We start from the raw sequence: 21505 nt of genomic DNA, 5'->3' as shown, positions 1-21505 counted from the left end.
CCAAAACTGTGTGTCTTATTATGCATTCTGCATCACCTCTCTGACAGTAGGTAGTTGGTGTGTTTTATTTTTAGTCCTCTGAACTTCTAGTTCCTCATTTCACTCACCAGAGTTCTAAAGTCTTTTAAAATTATTTTCCCCTATAATGTTGTCATTGTATATACACTGTTCTCCTAGTTCTACTAATTTTACTCTGCATCACTTCATAGAGGTCTTTCTCATTTTCTCTGAAAAAATTATTTTGTCATTTCTTATGGCACGATAATCTTCCATTATATTCATGTGCCGTACTTTTAGGACAGCCCTTAGCTCCAGTTTGGGGCTTCTTTTTATGTGTTCAGAATACCAGGATGCCCCTAGATTGAGCCAGCATAACTTTCTTTACTCTACATTTCTAATCATTCAAGTATCTTTATTAGCATATGTTTTTGGAATTTTTTTCTTAGACAACAAAGACAGTCGGATCAACTCAGCAAACATTAGAAAATATCTCCAACATATCAGGAAGTGGGTCTTTTTCTTCTTCCTCTTCCCACTTACCTCCTGAAAATGAAAAGCAGCAGCAAATTCAGTCTAAAGTATACAACCCAGAGACCCTGACGACTCTTCAGACACAGGACATTTCACAACCAGGGCCTTTTCCAGCAGGCCCTGCTGCTGGCCAGCTGGCCAGCAGTGATGCATTGATGCAGCAAGCGACCCAGTTTCAGAGTAGAGAACCGCCATCGAGAGAGGTGCTGCAGTCTGAGGGTGCTGTGGTGAATCTGTCCCAGTTGACTGAGACAGCACAGCAACAGCAGCCGTCACCCCTGCAAGAACAAGCACAGACATTGCAGCAACAGATTTCATCCAACATGTTCTCACCACCAAACAGTGTGAGTCAGCTACAGAACACCATACAGCAGTTACAAGCTGGAAATTTTACAGCTAGTGCTGCCAGCGGCAGCAGTGGAAATGTGGATTTGGTCCAGCAAGTCCTCGAGGCCCAGCAGCAGTTATCTTCAGTTTTGTTTTCTGCTTCAGATGGCAACGACAATGTCCAAGAACAGCTCAGTGCTGACATTTTTCAGCAGGTCAGTCAAATTCAAAACAGTGTAAGCCCTGGAATATTTTCTTCAACAGAACCAGCTGTCCGCTCCAGGCCAGAAAATTTAATGACTGGAAGAGCCGAAAATGTCCATCCCCAAGCTGAAAATACATTATCCAGTCAGCAGCAGCAGCAGCAGCAGCAACAGCAGCAGCAGCAAGCAATGGAATCATCAGCTGCCATGGTGATGGAAATGCAGCAAAGTATCTGCCAGGCAGCTGCCCAGATGCAGTCTGAGTTATTCTCTTCAACTGCCTCTGCAAATGGAAACCTCCAGCAATCTCCAGTTTACCAGCAAGCATCACATATGATGAGTGCATTATCTACCAATGAGGACATGCAAATGCAGTGTGAGTTGTTCTCTTCTCCTGCAGTTTCGGGGAATGAAACTTCTACTACTACAACACAGCAGGTTGCAACCCCTGGCCCTACCATGTTTCAGACTTCAAATTCAACAGATGGAGAAGAAGCGGGAGGACAAGTAAAACAGATACAAAACAATGTATTTCAGACCATGGTGCAGATGCAGCACAGTGGAGAAAATCAACCTCAAGTCAACCTTTTTTCATCTACAAAAAATATGATGGCTGTTCAGAACAGCAGTGCCCAACCACAGAGTAATGGTCTATTCCAGCAGAGCAATGAGATACTGTCTCTTCAGTCAGGAAGCTTTATACAGCAGCCTTCTCATTCACAAGCTCAGCTTTTTCACCCACAAAATTCTATTGGTGAGGCTCAGAGTATATCGCAGGAAACTCCAGGTTCTCTTTTTCACAGCCCAAGTCCCATTGTCCACAATCAGACTTCCACTTCATCCTCTGAGCAGTTGCAGCCATCAATGTTCCATTCCCAGGGTACCATGGCTGTACTGCAAGGCTCTTCTGTTCCTCAAGACCAGCAGCCAACCAACTTGTTCCTTTCTCAGAGTTCTATAAATACACTTCAGAATAACACAGTGTCTCAAGAAGAACAGATCTCATTTTTTACAACGCAGAACTCAATTTCACCCCTTCAGCCGGCACCGAACACTGAGCAACAAGCTGCTTTTCAGCAGCAGACACAGATGTCTCATATTCAGTCACCTATGCTTTCCCAAGAACAGGCACAACCTTCTCAGCAGGGCTTGTTTCAGCCTTCAGTATCTTTAGGTGCTCTCCCACCAAATTCAATGGCCCAAAACCAACAAGGGACAATCTTCCAATCACAGCATTCAATAGTTGCCATGCAGAATAGCCCTTCATCCCAAGAACAGCAGCAGCAGCAGCAACAGCAGCAGCAGCAGCAGCAGCAGCAGCAACAAAATATTTTATTCAGTAATCAGAATACAATGGCATCCCCAAAGCAACCACCACCTAATATGATATTCAACCCAAACCAAAATCCTCTAGCCAACCAAGAGCAGCAGAACCAGGCTATATTTCACCCTCAAAATAACATGGCAACAATGAATCAAGAACAGCAGCCCATGCAGTTTCAGAACCAGAACACAGTTTCTTCCCTTCAGACCCCAGGATCTACCCAGGCTGAGCCACCCCAGCCATCTTTGTTCCATACCTCTCCCCAGATTCAGTTGGTCCAAGGATCTCCTAGTTCACAAGAGCAGCAAGTAACACTCTTCATCTCCTCAGCTTCCATGTCTGCCTTGCAGTCCAGTATGAATCAACAAGACCTGCAACAGCCTCCCCTCTACTCTCCTCAGAACAACATGCCGGGAATCCAGGGGGCTGCACCTTCACCTCCACAGCAGACTAATTTATTTCACAACACAGCAGGTGGTACAATGAACCAATTGCAGAATTCTCCTGCCTCATCTCAACAAACTTCAGGAATGTTCTTATTTGGCATCCAGAATAGTAAGTGGTTCTGTTTCTAGTGATGTGTTATTACTGGTCACATGTTGGATCCAATGACCTAGTAATTGTGAGTTGACTTTTTTTTAGGTTTGTAAGTTTTGCCCCCATTTAAGTTTTTCCCCTGGAACATAGCCTTAGATTTCAAATTGTAGCCAGCTGAAAGTCAGGCCATGTACACAGCACCTGCATGGTGAAAGCACATGGATAGATTGAATTGATCAGACAGTTATTAAATGCCATCTCTAGATAGCTCTTTCAGATGGTAAGTTGCAGAGAATGTGCCAACCTCCATTGGTAGAAGGAGCTTCCCAAGCCAGGTGTGGCTCATATGAGTGAGCTCCAGTGAAATGGTGAGGTCCATACAGGTCTAGGCCCCACACTTCTGTGCTGGGCAAAATGCCGGATGCCAGAGGCTCAGAGGTGATGCCTGTCCAATGTAGCCTTCCATCTTACATTTTATCCTCCCAACAACCCTGGGAAATAGGCACCAATATCATCCCCTTTTTACAAATGAAGAAACTGAGGGCAGACAGAGATTAAGCGACTTCTCTGCTGTCACACAGCTTGTGTCTAGAACAGGACTTGAACTCCTGGATCTCTCTGACTCCTGGGTCTCTCTGACTCCTGGGTCAGCACTCCATACATTGTACCACTTTTAGGCATCAGGGATGGAGGAGTACCTCTGCCAGTAGAGAGGCAGGAGACAGAAGGTGAAGTTCAGGGAACAAATAGTAGAACAGGTTAGCTGAGACAGAAAGGAAAGGAGATGATGTGAAGCGACCAGAATAATGATAACAATAGCAGTTATTTATATAATACTCAGATATTTTCAAAGTGTTTTACATTGGTAACTTGTTTTGTCATAATCCTAATTCTGAAGTAGAAATTATGACTTGGATTCAGACTGGCGACCTTTAAATTCCTGACAGAGATGGCATTTTTCTCCTATAGGTAATAGCAAGCCACAGAATGTTTTTAAGTAGGAGAGTGGCATGGAAAGAATAGTGTATTAAGATTATTTTAGCAGGTGTGTGAAAGGTGGATTTGAGGAAGGGAAAAATTACAATCATTGAGACCAGGTATGAGGTCTTAGAATAGCAAGGCAAGAGGTAATGAGGTTTATAAATAAATTACAGTAGTAACAACAGGAGTAGAGAAAAAATAAAAAATCAATGTAAGAGGGGCAGCTAGGTGGCACAGTAAATAGAGCACCAGCCCTGGAATCAGGAGGACCTGAGTTCAAATCCGGCCTCAGACACTTAACACTTACTAGCTGTGTGACCTTCAGTAAGTCACTTAACCCCAATTACCCTGCCCTCCCCCCTCCAAAAAGTAAAAAAAGATCAATGTAAGAGATAGAATCAATAGGACCTTGCACCTGATTGGATATTGAAAGTGGAAGAATCAAATAAGACTGTGCTTTTAAAGCTGAAATAGGGAAGATGGATAGGAGGGAGAAAAAGATTTCAGGAATGAATTTAGGTTTGGATATGGCAAACTGGAGTTGCATCTGGTTGTAGTAGACAGAAATGGCTGGAATTCAGGAGAGAGTTTAGAACTAGACACAGATTCGGGAAGAAGCTACATAAAGGTGATAGCTGAACCTGATCATACAGTTTGAAATCCTGAAGGGAAACAGCAGAGAGATCAGAGGGGTTAAGACAGAACTTGGTTTATACCCATTTGTGACAGAGGAGGGCAATGAACTAAAAGAGAAGATGGAGAAAGAGCAGCTTGACAGGTGGGAGAAGTGGTACAGAATTCATCCACAAGCATGAAGTCCTTGTCTCCTTTGTGCTAAGCACTAGGATGAGGAAGGAGAGATTATAAATGAGAAGAAAGTAATCTACAGTGTCACCCACCATGGAAGAGTTGAGTGAGAAAAAGGCATCAGATTTAGCAACTGAGATCACTGATGACCTAGAGAAGTTTCTTAGATCGTTTTAGCTAAAAGCCATATTGTGAAGCATTGAAGAATGGGTGGTGAGTATAGATAGAGACTTCTCCTTCTAAAGGTTTAACAGTTCACAGGGAGGAAAATAAAGGATAATTTGAGGGTATCAAGGAATGATTTGTGGGTTGTTATTTTTAGGATTGGAAGAGGCCTGAGCAAGTTTTTAGGCTGTTGGAAAGGAGCCAGCAGATGCAGGTTTAGGCTGAAGATGAGAGCAAGAGAATAACTGAGGGAGTAAGTTTCTGAAAGAGAGAGGAGGGAAAGCCTTGGCAAGAACGGGGTGCCTTGTTTTCTGGAAAAGGAGCAAATGAGGAAAGGATGAAGAAAGATGCAGAAGGGTTGTGAGGTGTGGAGGACAGGAAATGTGACTAACTATACATGGATCCAATCTCCTAAGTAAAAGAGATGAGGTAATTTACTGACAGGAGGCTGGTGGAGATAGAGGCCAGTGCTTGAGGAGAAGTACAAACCCTTTACTGGAAAACAAACTAGCCAAGGATTAGGCCTTAGAGTAGCATCATCTTTTGGACATTCAAGGCCGATAATCATTTTTACTGCATTAACAGTATATATGATAGTTTCCTTTCCTCTAGAATTTTATGTATAGTTTGTCAGCATTTTAAGCTGTTGATTGGGAAGTGAAAGTAAAAAATGACTGGAATTCAGGAGAGAGTTCACAGCTAGACAGAGATCTGGGAAGAAGCTACATGGAATATGAGCTCCTTCAGGGACAGAGTATGTTTTTTATCTTCCTTTGGATCCCACTACTTAGCAGAGTACCTGGCACTTAGTAAATACTTAAATCAATATTTGTTGATGATAGCTGTGAGGCAAATGTCTTCGTGCTATTTAACTGAGGCTCAAATGTGGTTTTTCCTATCTACTAACTAGCAGTTTCTGAAGAAAAATAGACTTAAACTTCCAACATCGAATTCCAAAGTTCATAGGTACATAGATTGAGCAATACTTCATCTAGTCCAGTCCTCCTCATTTTTAGATAAGGAAACAAAAGCCCCGCAAGAGGAAACTGCAAAGGGTCGCACAGTAAGTGGCATAGATGGGATTCAGAACTAAGCCCTCTTGACTCCAAATTCAGGACTCCTTCTAATGAGCTCCATTGTGATAGCCTTTGTACTTATTTCAGTCATATGCTTTCTTTTGACTGTATAATACTGAATTTTCTTTTATTCTCCACCACTGTGTGTGTGTTAATATTTAGTTGGAGATGTACAATAGGCAGTTAAAGATGACTGAAAGTCAGGAGAGAGTTTAGGATGAGTCCCATAGATTTGAGAATCATAATAAAAAATCTGATCATTGAAATATCATGAAGGGAAAGAAATGTAACGGAAAATACTTGTATAAGTTGAGTAGCTTTCCAGAATTTAAATGAATTTATTTTAAATGTCTCTGTAGACTGTGGCCAGCTTTTAACCCCTGGACCAGCAACATTGCCAGATCAGCTAATGGCTATAAGTCCACCAAATCAGTCTCAAAGTGAAGGTCAACCACCTGTGACAACACTTCTGTCTCAACAAATGCCAGAGAATTCTTCGCTGTCGTCATCCATAAACACCAACCAGAACATTGAAAAGATTGATTTGCTTGTTTCATTGCAAAACCAGGGAAACAACTTGACTGGCTCATTTTAACTGCATATGAGTAAGTGTGGCATTTTGATTTACTAGTTTTGTTTCCTCCTGAAAGGGATCAATTAGATTTGTCTTTAAATGACTTGAATAAGGTATAATTTGGATGAATGTTTTCAGCAGCATTTTTAAAACTTCCTGGGATGTAGGAGCAATTTTGGCCAGAAGGCCCAAGACTTTTGAGATATGAATAGAATTTACTATCTCTATTAGTTTAGATAGATGCCAACAGATTTCTTTTCCACATCTCATAAAAATTGAATATTGAATTCCAGAAAATGCTAAAAGAAAAACTAGGAGAAAAAATATAATAAATTATAGTTCTAAGGATGAAATTTTAATTTGGGATCTTTTGAGGGTAAAAAAATAACCTTATCAATGTATTTTCCTTTCAGCTGGTTATAGTAAATTCTTCTTTTTTACAGAAATTCTGTGAAGGAAAAAGCAGTTCCAGGATGCCCGTGGAGCTTGTGACTACATCTGTATCAAAGTGAATGGAACTAAGTTGCTCTGTAAAAAATTACACCAAAAAACTATGTTTGAGTAAATATATAGATTTTTACCCTCCCTGCAGAAGAGCACATTTCTGCTACTTGTTGCAATGATTAATCAACAATATTATCATATTTCATATTCCTAATAGCAATAATGACTAAGAATTTATGTTTCACGTTCCTGTTTGGTAAATTTAATTGTTGCTATCTTCCTAAGCACAGTGCCTCTATAAGGTACAGTATGAATTCAAGTCCAGTCCAGTCAGTCATTATTGCTATTAGAAAATAGTCCATAATGCCATTTTACTTTTATTTGTTCATTATTTTTCTTTCCCACATCTTTTATGTTAAGATTTTTGGAAAAAGGATACCCATAACTGAAGCTAATATCGTCCAAGTAAAAAGCACAGCTATTGGTCAAAGTAAAAGAATCATGTTTTCAGTTTTCATAGAGAGTCTGAAGAGCTTACCCAAAGACAAGCTGTAGTGAGAGTACTCTTGAGAAGACATATGTGTCTGTGTAAGCAGACACTCCATTAATGGAACTGGGAAGAGCTGTAAAGCTTTAAGGCTCCACGTCAGAAGTTGTTCATTGTTTTCTATATGTTTGTACAAAGATATTAGCCTATAATTGTGCATAGAGTAGTAATGATCTTGTTCTACATAAATGAAGGCAACAATTTATGGTAAATTTTGTTTTTATATTTTCTGTAGTATCCTGTCCTGTAGGAGTAATTTGGAAGGCTGAAGTTTCAAGTCCTTTGTAATCTAATTTGCATTCTTTACTCAGAACATAACCTAACTCAGCCTTAGACCAACATTCCTTTTTTATATGTATCCATGATTTTTTTTTCACTTTTTAGTTTGGTTGTAAGTAACTCTGATTACGTTACTGGCTTTAGGATCCTCTAACAGCTTAAAGAAAATAAGACCCCTTTGACCCAAGGTGATCTAGCAAGTCCTGCAACACAGGGAATGAGAAAAGGGCCCTTTCATAAATCGAAAGGGGTAGGAATTGACTCCAGGAAAGACAATGCATTTTTTCCCATGAACGGTGCTGTTGTAAAGTCTTCAAATAAAAATTTTCCCTCCAATGGGAAACAGAAGCTAAGTTTTCTTGAAACACCACTTCTCCCTGAGCTGCAGTGACTGTCATATACTTGTCACCTCAGTGCTTTACAATTTTGAAGTGGTCACTTTCCTGATAGTTCCCATGAGCCTTAGGCTTTACAGGGTCATACTATTCACTTAAAATGAAGAATTCACTTGTTATATCTGTAAAGAGCAAAAGAACACACTCCAGGACTTGCAGGTGCAGCACTGGTTATGCAGTTTGGGTGCTTTGACCAGCCCGACAAATGTTTGCTTCTCACTACAACCTCTTGTCTGGCCACATGCTTCTTTACTGTTCACCTTGTGGCATGTAGAAAGCTGTTATTGCAGTTTAGAGCCAAACTGATGTGTGTAGCTTCTAAATCTTGGTATAATGGTTTTGGTGTTCTTGTTGGCTTCATTTTGTTTTATTGTTTTAAGTACAGAAGAATAGCCTGTAAATTGTTCAACTTTTCTGTTTACTGTATTATGTTTTTTCTATCTTTGTATACTCAGTTGAATTGTGTAGAATTGTGGTGGTGTTGGTTTTGTTTTTATAACCAGATTTTTCTAAATTGTGATGGTCTTTCTCTGTTATTTGTATGCTTTCTCTACCCTGTCTTTGCCATATCCTTCTTTCTTCTCTCATATTCATATCTCTCTCCATCCTCTTGCCTCCCCCTTTCTCTATCTCTCCCCTCCCTTTCTCTCCCTCTCCCTCTCCCTCTTTTTCTCTCTCTCTCTCTCTCCCTCTCTCCCCCTCTCTCTCCCCCTTTCCCTCTCCCTCCCTCTTTCTCTTCCCCCCTTCTTTCCTTCTCTCTCTGATTGAGAGGCATTGAATTACGTTTTCAGTAGTACAGGCTTCTTGCCGATATGAAGGGAACTTTTCAGAAAGAGACCTGCTCTGGGTCATTTAATTTTGAATACAGTTTTCAATCGTTCAAGTTTTGGATGGTTTATATCTAATGTGTGTTTCATTTTTTTGGAAAGCTATATTTTGTATTTAGGAAATGGTATACTATTTTGCTATTTGTACTGAGTGAGTACATTGGCATAAATATAAAAAATTTATATATATATATATATACATATATATAAACTATTCTTTTTGCCACACATTTTTGTGGTAAATTTGTGAGTTTGTCTGATGTTCTACCACAACGTGGCGTCTGATAACAGTGAGGGGGGTTTTGTTATGTCTTTATTAAGTATTTAAGTACTTTTTGCAACAGAAATGACCTGTTCATCTGTGGCCATTCCATCGGGCAGTGCATTGTTATTAGTGGGCTAATGGCAACTTCACTGTGTTTGCTGTTTGTCACTCAGCAATGTGTTGGAGTAAGGAAACCAATTTTGGCAATTGTGTCATATGGTGTTTCACCAGAATGAGCCAATCAGCTTTTGCTCACTATATATTTAATATTTTATTATTGTTATTATTATTAATTGGCTTACTTGTTCTATGCCTTTTATTTATAAATACACTAAAACCATATTGCAGTTTTAATAAAGAACATTTTCCTCACCTTATAATGCCCAGAGCTACATTTTAATTTTTCTAAACCAAAAATTTTTTTTCTTTCCTTGCCTATCTTCTCCATTGAAGGGGAGAAAACTCCCCTAGGATATATAGTTCAGGATATGAAAAAGATCAGCTGTAACTCAGTGCTTCACTTCCAAAATGTAAAGCCCAAATAGAGCATAGAATGTTAATTATAGTATCAGGGTGATCATACCTGGCTGTTTTATGATTGGGGCATAGAAATAAAGTTCTTTTGGTCAGTTTATTTCTGTATTTTTCATAGAATATTTTATCAGTGATGACCCAGAAGCTTCAATGAGACCCATTTATTCACCATATTCCTGGACTGGAATATTTGGTAACACTGTGGTTATAACTTCATCTTACAAAAGGATTGACTTGTGTACTGATTTACCTTGTTTAGAAGAATGTTTATTATTGGGAAATAATCTATTGTCAGTGCCAAGTCACCAGGGACCAATTTTCTGTTTTACAATATCTTATTGAGAACAGTACCTAAACCTGAACTGTACTGATTCCCAGTTTTGGGTGGAGGAAGAAAACCCAATTTTCAAGTGTTTCATAAATTTGGAGATTGCTTATTCAAGGGCTGTGCTGTGCTACCATATTCCTGTTAATTCACTAATGGTGATTTTTCTTTATTTTTTACTTTGTTAAATTTACGTTATCTATTTTAGGTCAATGTTAAGTGTACAACATTCTGAACACGTGATTTGGTTACAAAAAGTATTTGTATTCTGAATGAAGGGTTAAGCTCAATGGTTGGTTTGTGCTAATACTGCTGCTTTCAAACAACTGTTACAGGTGGAAAAGAGACGTTCAGTGAGCCAGCAAAGAGCCTTAGAAGAAACAATTGATCAGAATTGTTTCATGGCAGAAGGACCTAAATATACTGTGAACCACATCTTATTTCCTTCATATTGCTGTATTCAACATGTTCTTAATTTCAGCAATGAACACTTATGCTTGGAGCTTATCTGTGTGTGTGAGTCTTTGTGTGTGTTGTTTCCCTAGTTATTCATTCCAATATACTTTGATGCAAGTATAGAGAATGACTGGAGATTTGTTTTTATTTCTGAACTTTAACATAAGGGGTCACAGTTACCTTTATAAATAAACTACCATACTGTGATTTAAGATTCACAATGTTTTTTTAGCCCAATCTTAAGCTAAAACACATTAGTGATTTTTATCAAAAAATTAATGAAATTGAGTTTTCCATGTTTTACTTTTTTAATACATTATATTGTTTAAGAAGGGACATTAAAACAAAATGTGCTTTCTTCACAATAGTGAAACCTGAGAAACATGTGGAAATAAAGACTGGAATAGAATTGCCTTAATAATCACAGACCCAAATTTCAGTATAAAGGTTTACAAACATTCAACAGATGGAATCTTAAAAGTCTAGGTTTTATTGAGAAATTTTCTCTTCTAATATTTTTTCTAATTTCATTATTATAGACCATAGCACTTTTCTGGGACAAGCACCTTTACAGATGTATGCCTTTGTCACAGTGAGGACTGGTTGAGTAGAGCATGTGGATAGTCATCACAAGTAATGGGGGAAAAGTGAAGATGTGTGCTCTGGTAATAATGAATAAAGAGAGTCGTCTTTGTGTAAGGATAGTACCATATAGTGTAAAGTAATGTAGCTTCCATCCTCCAGCTATTTGTTCCAGAAGAATTAAAATTATCATTATTTTGAAATATTTTAGTAATTAAATGGGTAGGTGATGTTTGTAAGGTAAGAATATCAAGACAGTAAAACAAAAATTACTTTAGTTATGACTTCATCCAATTAACACTTTCTTACCTGCCAACTTCCCTTGAGCTCCAGTTGGCTTTTTTTTTCCTTCTACTCCATGCTAGCTTTCATTAATAGATGTAGTTCAGTTCAGGTATTCTACCGCTAGCTACTTATCTGATATAATTCAAGAAGCCTTTAAAAAATATTTATAAATCCAGATTAAATACTTATTTTCAAGTGCCTTTATTACTTTGACAATGCCATCTTTAAAAAATTTTGTTTAGCATTTCTGGAAAATGCATACCTTTACACTTGATAGTTTAGTATTATCCCTTACTTTATTCCCTGCTAGTCTTTTCTCTGTTTCTTAACTACTGCCTTGGAATTTTTGTTAAGAAACATTGCCTGAAAAGCATTTTCCACAAGTTTTTATTCTCCTTTGTCATATAAATAAAATATTTTATTAAACTCTTTTGAGGATGAGGGGAAAGAGTATGTTTTTTTATTTGGATATTATATAAAATTAATATAAATTAACCGTTTCTCATTTTTATCAATCTTGATCCACTTATAATTTGTATGTGCTAATAGTATACTTCTGACATAACCTCATACCTGTAACTCAGTGCAGTTATAAGTACCAAGAAAGAGGTTTATAAAGTATTTGCCATGTTTTCAAGAGAATTATATCCCTTCAGCACAGCTTAAGGAAAAATTCACATACCCATATTTTTAAGTAGGAAGGGTAAAAAAATTCAGTGTGTTATATTTCTTGCTCATTTTAGTTTCAAAAACTAGCCCCAAAAAAGTTGCACCTGAATTATTGAAGAGCAAAGGTAATTCCTTTGGAACAGATGTAGTTAGAAAGTCAACTTAAGCTTTGTCCTGTGGTCCCCTCTTGATTTGTCCATATTTCAAACATTGGCCAAATGTAATAGTGGAAAATTGAATGTTAAGTAGGGATTAGCAAAAGCAGTGAAAGTTGAAAAGGAAAATTAATGGTAAAGTTAATAAGAAGCTGAGATGAAATTCCATCATTCCTAAATGATAGCTAGCACAACCTCTCATAGCTAAGAAATCATGGTTATGAGTCTCATGGAAGGACATACTGAGGAAAAATCCAGCTGTTCTCCTTGTATGAGTATTTTCATGACTGTTCATGGCACCTTGAGACTGCAGACCTTTATGCAGTATTTTTAATATCCAATTCACAGTATGCACTTTAATCATTACAAAAAAGTCAGGGGTGCTAAATAGTGGTCATCCTTTATTACTGAATACTTTTTAATGATCTAAGGTACTTAGTCATTTTTGTCTTGGTAAACCAAGACACAATGGGTATGGGACTGTATTGTGTGGATATCTTCCAAATTATCTGTATAATTAGGATTAAGCCTTTGAAATCTGACCAGTCATAAAGGAAAAATACTAGGCATGAATAAATCTGTTCTGTCTTTTTAGAATCATAAAGCCAAGCACATTAATTTTTTTTTGTCAGCCCACATATTTGAGGGTTAATTCCATGTATTTTTGTTATGTATATAAACATATCATGGTATATAATTTTGTACATATAGTATATGTATATATGTATACTATATATAACTGGATCTAGCAGAAGTTTTTTTCATTTTGGTACTCAACATGTCCTCATGTTGACATTATATAAACTTAGCTTATCCCTAATGATTTATGAGCAATGCTATTAAATTTCATCAATTTATTATCAGTAGGATCTGTAGAAATGAAGAGTTTAAATATATAGGTTTGGGTACACATAGACTCAGTTTGATTATAAATAATGTTCAGTTAATTATGTGGTATAACATTCTCTCCATTAAAATTTATACATGAAATGGCTTTGATTTAAACATATATTTGGATTATTCTGTCTTTTAATTTTTTTAATGAAACTTGACAGGTGCTAAAGTCTTCTGTTCATTGAATGGGTACATTGTGGACAATGGTGAGAAAAGCTTTTATCTTACCTACTTACCAGCATGAGATAGCCCTGCTGTGGCTGGAGCGCTTATCAAAACAGAAACATCTTTCATTCCCTGTACCCAATGAGTTGTGTGTGTGAGGTAGTCAGCAAAGTGGCCAACTTGTTCTAACCTAAGCAATTTCAAAAGCCATATGAACATTAATTTCTAAGAAAGTGAATTATATTCTCATTTCTCTGAGCTATTTTCAACCTTATAATTTGTAAAGTTGATATCTTGGGCTTGCTATAAAGGTCCTCATCTGTGCTACCATATTTTAATTTTCTACTCTAGCAAATAAGCTGACAAGTTTAGGAAAAGCATTTATCTTGGCACCATAATTTAGTTGGGTTTTTTCAAGGTAAAACTTTTAAATATTAAAGTAGCCTTCTAGGAGAATTCACAGACTGGTCTTGCTACGTACAAGAATTTGATGGAGAACACTGTGTTAGTACGTGTCGTATGTTTGTCTTAACCTATGCTTCACCTAGAAGTGAAATGAGTTATTATATTTTTCACTATGAATATTCATTATTGCTCTAATAGTTCTATGATCACATCTATGTGAATAAACCCTTAAATAACTCAGATTTCAGCCTCTCCATGCCTGTCTGTGTTGTATGACTGTCATTCATGTCCTTCCTTAAACTCACCAAAGAAGATCTAAAACAAATTCTAAATAAAATAAGATATAGACAATAGAATTATAAAGGCAAGTAAATTTGTTCAGTAGTCCATGTGCTTTCTTAATTATTCCTTACCCCCTTTCTTACCACATATATAGCATTACTTTATCTATTTGCAACTCCAAGCTAGCTCTCAATTGGCCTAAGTATAAGGCAAAACACACAAATTTTTCACATTTCACACATCAAAATATATGAAATATGTTACTTCCTAAATTTTTACCTTCTTTCACACTGATTACCTTGGGAAACTTAGCAATGGCAATTACATAGGCACAAGATGAAAGGCCAATTTCTCCACCCTCATTTGAAAATCACTGTGGTTTATGAAGCTGTATACTCCTAATTGTCAAGGGTCCTGAATTTTGGAGTCATGAAGACCCAGATTCTAGTCCTAACTTAACCACTTAACAGCTGTATGACCTTGGGCAAGTTATTTAAATTTTTTTAAGCCTTAGTTTCCTCCTCTATAAAATGAGAACAATCTGCATATATGAACAAGGCTGTTAGAAGACTTAAATGAGATATTATATGTAAAAACACTTTGAAAAGTCCAAAGTGCTGTCAAATTGTTAACAACCCACTTTTCCTCTTTGATTGACCAGCAGTAGTTTTGATTCTCAAAGAATTCTACCAGATCTTTAGTCATCTTCTAACTGTAATTCTTACTGTAAAAACCTATCTCAACTAAACTTTTAAGTATCATTGAGTTACCCCAAATGTTACTTTTCAGGTGTCATTTGCTTAACTGTTATAGAATCTTCTTCGATATATATTACTCTTTTATGTTATGGCCCTCTAGTCCTTTTCCTTCGCTAAAAATATGATGTTTGAGATGTGTACCCTGTGACTTATAGATGTACTTTCATCACACTAAAGTCGGGAAGATTTTAGTGACTTCATATTTATTCCATTGAATTTGCGTTATTTTCTTTTGATATAATGAATGCATCAGCTCACCTTGTTCTTGCTCTCTTAGATAAGCTCCAAGCAGTTCCTTTTGACTCTTCTTCCTGCTGTACTTTTTATTTAATCTTTCAACATGCTACAATTTTTCAGGAACCCATTCTTTAACCAAGTGGTTTATCTGCCTTTCTGCCTTTTTTTTTTTTTTTGCTAGAGCACACTGATCAACCACTGAGCTACCTTCTTCCATTGTCCTGCAATGATGTGAAGGTAGCACCAGATGTTCTTTTGTGCATTTTTGTGTATATGGCTTTCGTAGTTGGGATTTTCAGAGCACTGATACCAGATGTTTTCAGTTTGTTCTCTGGGGAAATTTCATTTGCATCTATGTTTTTAGCTATCTGTGATAACTTGTTAAATATTAAAAAATATTTTGCTTCTATTGGGACATTTGTATACTCGCAACTATATTTCTGTAAACAGCTGCAGTCAAAAATAAAACATCGAAAGTTTTCTTTTTGTTGTGTTAACCATGTCCCTTTTTTTCTGCAAGAATTGTTGCACAAATGATGAATAAAATCATACGTTGGTTGGAAAGAGGGAGAGGTTATATCTTGGATCAGACATTGCAGTCCACACTGCCCCTGAATCTTGAAGAACATAGCACTCATTACCCAGGCCCAGATAATGCATATAGTTAAGACACACCCAAAGAAGAGCATCCTTTACAAACAAAGCCTTAAAGAAAATCACACATTTTCCACAGACTGCCATGAAATTCCTAGAAAAAATAAAATAAGATTTTTACATGATCTACATAAAATGAGAGCTCTAGAGGAAGTAACTGGGAGTCTACACTAGTGAAAGAAAGAAGGAGTGGAACTTAGCATCTCAAAGAGTGTGCAAGTCCATGTAAATATAGGGGAAGGGGGAATCAACCTCATTTTCACTGGAACTGGCAAAGGAAAGTTGCATACACATATAAACATAGGGTGGTATAGAGAAACACATTCACCATAGAATCAGGTGGGAATAGGGAGAGGGGGGGTAGAATCAAGCAAACCAAACCCTAGCTTCCTAGAGTGGGCTGTAAAGAGGCAGGAAAAAAAAAAGCAAGCCCTAAACACATCCCTCTTACTACTGCTCTCTTTGTAAAGAGGGTTGAGGGGGATAGGGATCAGTAAAATATAAAAGGACAGAATTGAGAGAATTATGCAATTACCATTACAACATGAGTGTGACCAATGCAACAAGCTAGAATACAATGATATGTTTATGAGAAGCACACAAAACAGAAGGGTTCTTGTGGAGTTAAAATAGGGGGCTGGAGCAAAATCACTTATGTTTTAGATGAACTCAAAGACAGCGATAGCATTTGTGACCTCAACCAAGGCAATACCTTACAAATAGATGATTAAAAGCCAAGTCAAATGGCATAGCATCTAAATAACAAAATCAACTGAATAAAAGGAAGAAATAGTATGTAGCATCCAGAATTTAACAAAGGGCAGACTGAAGCGGTTCTCTGAGAGACATCCTTTATTAGCTGGGGCATTTGGTCTGGTTACAAAAAAATCCCTCCCTTTATGCCAAAGACCTGGAGTGAGGGCTGACAGCATCTTTTATACATAGGTGTGTCTTCTTTCTGATTGGCCTGACAGTACATCATTTGGACTTTCCCTCCCAAACATAAGGCAACCCCGATTGGTGGACATTATAATGGGGAGGTGGGTTAAGAATCTTGGGCGGCTAGGTGGTGCAGTGAATAGAGCACCAGCCCTGGAGTCAAAGGACTTTAGTTCAAATCCGTCCTCAGACACTTAACACTTACTAGCCATATGACCTTGGACAAGTTATTTAACCCCAATTGCGCTGCCTTCCCACCCCCCACCCCCACCTTCCAAAAAGCAATAAAATAAAAATAACAACAAAAGAATCTTCAGCTCTGTTCTTTATCTTGGATGGAGGGGGAAAGCAAAGACATCCCCTGGGAAGGGCCTTGATCAAACTGATTTCTGCTAACTGGGTAAACCCAGAACAAAGGTTAATGAGCAGATGACTTAGGGCCTGGGAGGAATTATCTTACTCTATTACACTCTTCAGAAAAAAAAACTTTCTGACTCCAGGCTAGGGTCTGAGGAAATGGATGGATTTACATAGAAATACTAGTAATAAGTAAATACAAGTCAACGCTAATTTTCCTCAAATAAAAGTATAATAATTAGGGATGTCAATGTAATCTGAACTTTTTCATACCTAGATAAATCTAACCAAAAGTTGGACAAGAAGTTCTCCAACTTGAATAGAATTTTATTTTAGATATAATAGATCACTGGCAGTTACTGATTGAAGAATACATGTTTTTCACCTATGCATAGCACTTTTAAAAATGGACCATGTATCAGAGCATAAAAACATCACAAAGAAATGCAGGAAAGAAGAAATGTTAAAAATCCTGTATCAAATGCACACACACACAAATGAGGGGCCTTTGGAGAAAGAATTTAAACTTAACTGTAAGAGACTAATTCTAAAGAACAGATTGTCAAAAAACAAATTAGAGAAACAATTACATCAAAGAAAAATGACAGTGCTTAGATAACACGCTAAAACTTTTGGGATGTAACCAAAGCATTCCTTTGGAAAATTTCTCTCAAAATCTTTTCATCAACAAAATAAGGACAAGAATAGGTCAATGGTTTGATCGTGTAATTTAAAAAAAAACCTAGAAACCAATAAATTTTGAAACCCTAAATAAAATTGAAATTCTGAAAATTGAAGAGATTGAGAAAATTTAAAGTAAACAAAATATTTGATGGGTAAGATAAGGGACAGGGTGTTTTGTATGTTGTTGTTTTTAGCAATAATATAGGTAGACCATTGGTGTGATTTTTTTTAAAAGAGGAAGACCAAATTGTCAGCATCAAACATGAAAAAGAATTCAAAAGAAGTGAAGAATAAATAAAGCCACCAGAAACTTTTATTCAGTTATATGTCAACAAAACTGACAAATCGAATAGATGAATGCTTACAAAAATAGGAAGTGCCCAGATTAACAAGAAATAGATAACTTAAATAATTTGCTTTCAGAAAAAGAAAGTCAATGAGCCATGAATGAACTCTAAAAAAAAAAAAAAAACCACAACAGAACAAGATGGACTTAAAAGAAGTGAGTTCTATCAAATATTCCCACAACAATTTCAGTGTTAAATAAACTATTTGCAAAAGTTAGAAAAAGAGAGATCTTACCAAATTCCTTCTGTGATATAAATATGGTCTTGACTCCCACAATGGGGGAAAATGAAACAGAGAAATAAAACTACAGAACAAATATCCCTAATGAATATAATGCAAACATTTAAAATGAGCAAGAGCAAACAGGCTACAACAACATGTCAAAGAGACTGTACGCTATAATCAGGATTTAGAACAAGAATGCAACACTGATTTAGTATTGGGAAAACTAAGCATAATAAACCATATTAATTTTAATTAATTAATTGAATATTAGTTTTTTTTAATCATGTGACTATCTCATTGCCTACAGAAAGAGCTTGTGGGAAAATATAAGAGCCATTTCTGTTAGAAATCTTAAGAATGTGAGAGATATATTTGAAGACAGTAGGGAAGGAATGAATTAATCCAGAGAGGCTAAGTGGGAGAGGAGAGGGAGGATGGAGGTTGAAATATGCTGGAGAATATGGAAACAAATGAAATCAAGGGCACATTTTGTCCTTGGCAGAAAGAAACTTTCACCTCTTTGTCATAGACAGGAGAAAAAGAAGAGAGAGTAAGGAATGATTGATGACAAGGTCTAGATTAGGACCATCCCTCTGTGTGGCCAAGGTGGAGTGAAGGAGGAATAGATCACAAGATTTAAGGATATGAAGGAACAGGGAGATTAGAAAATTCAAGGGGTATCTGCACGGATGTTTAAGTCCCTAGAATAAGGTCAGGAGTTGAAGGAGAGAGGAAGATAGTAACACAGGTACTAAGTTCCTTGATAAAGGAGGAAGGAAAATCTGGTGACTGGTACACAATAACCTCCATGATTTCAAGGGGGTGGAATATTTTAACTGGATTTTTTTTAATTGAGTGAACTTAAATGAGGGAGATGTTGCTGAATGTTGGCCCTAGAAGGGGAGTCTAGAAATGGCGATGAGAAACAAGCACTATCCCATCTCTATGTCAAGGATGTGAGTGAAGGAACATTTAGTGCTGGAGAGGATGACCAGAAGACGCTGGGTCATCTGGAGGAACTGAGGTCTCAGTGAGAGGGAGATGATGGAAGGGGAATGAATGAAATCAGCATGAGAGAAGACATAGTCCAGAACAGAGCTGTGGGATATTCCCTTACATAGGGGGCAGACATGGATAAAAATGCTAAGAAGAAACTGATGAAAGGTACAAGGAAAGGAACTATGACAGAGAGGTGCCATGAATGACCAGGAAGGAGAGGGCATTCAGAAGGAGGGGATTGTCAACGGTGGCAAAAGTGGCAAAGAGATTGAGAAGAACAAAGACCATCTGATTGCAAAATTGGGAACATCAGGAGCTTGAAAAGAGTCATTATCAATGGAGCAGTGGGGTAAGAACCTTGATGGCAAACAGTTAAGAAATACTGAACATATGAGGGAGTGGAATTTATAGAGATGCATGGGTTTTTTTCTCTGGTGGGGTTTGGCACTAAAAGAGGACAGATACAGGATGATAGCTTTAAGGGAATCAAAGCTTCAAGTGAAGATCTTTTTTTTTTTTAAGCATGAGCATGTTCGTATGTAGCAGGGAAAGAACCAGTGCAGAAAACGTATAAAGAGATTCACAAGCCACATTATAAACCTAATCAAGTAGAATCAAACCAACAAGCATTTATCAAGTATCTCCTGTGTTCCAGGCACTGTACTAAGCCACGGGGATAGAAGAAAGGAAGGCAAACCTTCGGGTCCCTGCCCTTGAGGAACCTAATAGGAAATACAACATGAAAGTAACTCTATACAAGGAAGATAGAGAAAAAATGGGAGAATCACAGAGGAAAGGCATTAGCATTCAGGGGAACAGAGAAAGGCTCCTTGCAGAAGGCAGAATTTCATTTGAGACTTGAAGGAAGCCAGGAGGCAGAAGCAGAGAGAAAGAGAATTCCAGGCAATTCCAGTAAAAAAAAAAAAAAAAGAAATATAATCTGACAAGAAGTCAGTTACCAAAATTCAAAATTAAAACTATTTGAAATATCTATTTACATCCACTATTATTAATGCTGAACATATTGTGATGAGTGTACATATATGAATATAGTGTGCCTTGTGATATTAGCCTATGACAATATGAAGCCATCAGAATTAGCAAGACATTTAAAAACTAAGCATTTAGAACATGAAGACAAAATCTCTGCCATTTTCAGTGATGTTTAGCGATGTGATGCTCCATTTTGTTGTTCAGGTTTTCAGTCATACCTGACTCTTCGTGACTCCGTTTGGGGTTTTCTTGGCAAAGATACTGGAGTGATTTGCCATTTCCTTTTCCATCTCATTTTACAAATGAGGAAACTGAGGAAAACAGGATTGAGTGACTTGCCAGGGTCACACAGCTAGAACGTGTCTGAAGCCAGATTTGAACTTAGGTCTTCCTGACTCCAGACCCAGCACTCTATCCACTGTGTCATCTAGCTGACCCTATTTAGTACTCCATTGAATACATTTAGTACTTTACAAAATGATCATGTTAAATGTTTAAAAGCCCCTATATAGGACTTAGAACCAGACCTTCAAATTACTGTATCACAGTATTAAACTAAGGTTTTAAAAAATAATGAAGCATATTTAGATACCTCATTCTTGATAAAAAAAAAATTAATAATGTTTTAATGAGAATGAAAAGAATGGGTGTTGGCTAGCAAGGAGGAATTTCTTCTATTTTCCTCAGGGAAGAAGTGACAGCATGATTCATCTAGCCTCCAAAGTCTCATGGAATTGAGAGGCCATGAAGTGTGAGGATTTCATGAGAATATAGAAGAGCTCAGGGCTAGACGGTACTAGACATGGAATTTGCCTTGGCTATTTGTTTTCCCCATCTCTGTGCCTCACTATCATTGGGCTTTTTTTTTTTTCAATTAAATTTCTTTTTTCTTTTTTTTTGTTTAGTTTTTCCCCCCAGTTATATGTAAAAACAATTTTGACATTTGTTTTTAAAACTTTAAATTCCAAATTTTCTCATTGAGAAGGCAAGCAATTCAATATAGGTTATACATATGTAGTCATGCAAAACACATCCATGTTAGTCATGCTATGAAAGAAAATATAGACCAAAAAAAACCTCAAGGAAAATAAAGTTTAAAAAAATTATGCTTCAATCTGTACTCAGACATTAGCCATTCTTTCTCTGGGGATGGATAGTATTTTTCATCCTAAGTCCTTCAGAGTTGTCTTGGATAGTTTTATTGCTGAGAATAGTTAAGTCATTCTTGGCTGATCATCTTACAATATTGCTATTACTTTGTACACAGTACATTTCAC

At 37.1% G+C, this 21505-nt stretch overlaps 1 protein-coding gene across 8 annotated transcripts in view; it reads left to right on the top strand.

The window, feature by feature from the left end:
* Positions 1 to 15515, top strand: part of NFAT5 (nuclear factor of activated T cells 5) — a 155564-nt gene extending 140049 nt beyond the window's left edge. For all 8 annotated transcript variants that reach the window (XM_069085459.1, XM_069085467.1, XM_069085463.1 and 5 more), the window contains 3 exons: positions 447 to 2940; positions 6311 to 6556; positions 6969 to 15515. In XM_069085459.1, the coding sequence (XP_068941560.1) occupies positions 447 to 2940; positions 6311 to 6546 (2730 nt within the window). In that variant the 3' untranslated portion in view covers positions 6547 to 6556; positions 6969 to 15515. The remainder of the gene's footprint in view (positions 1 to 446; positions 2941 to 6310; positions 6557 to 6968) is intronic.
* Positions 15516 to 21505: the final 5990 nt, after the last annotated feature.

The sequence above is a fragment of the Petaurus breviceps genome, unplaced genomic scaffold, assembly GCF_028583685.1.
Source record: "Petaurus breviceps papuanus isolate PSGF00001 unplaced genomic scaffold, PetGlider_PUasm1.0 176, whole genome shotgun sequence".
In the NCBI taxonomy this organism is placed as follows: domain Eukaryota; kingdom Metazoa; phylum Chordata; class Mammalia; order Diprotodontia; family Petauridae; genus Petaurus; species Petaurus breviceps.
This window is presented reverse-complemented; position numbering and strand designations above follow the sequence as displayed.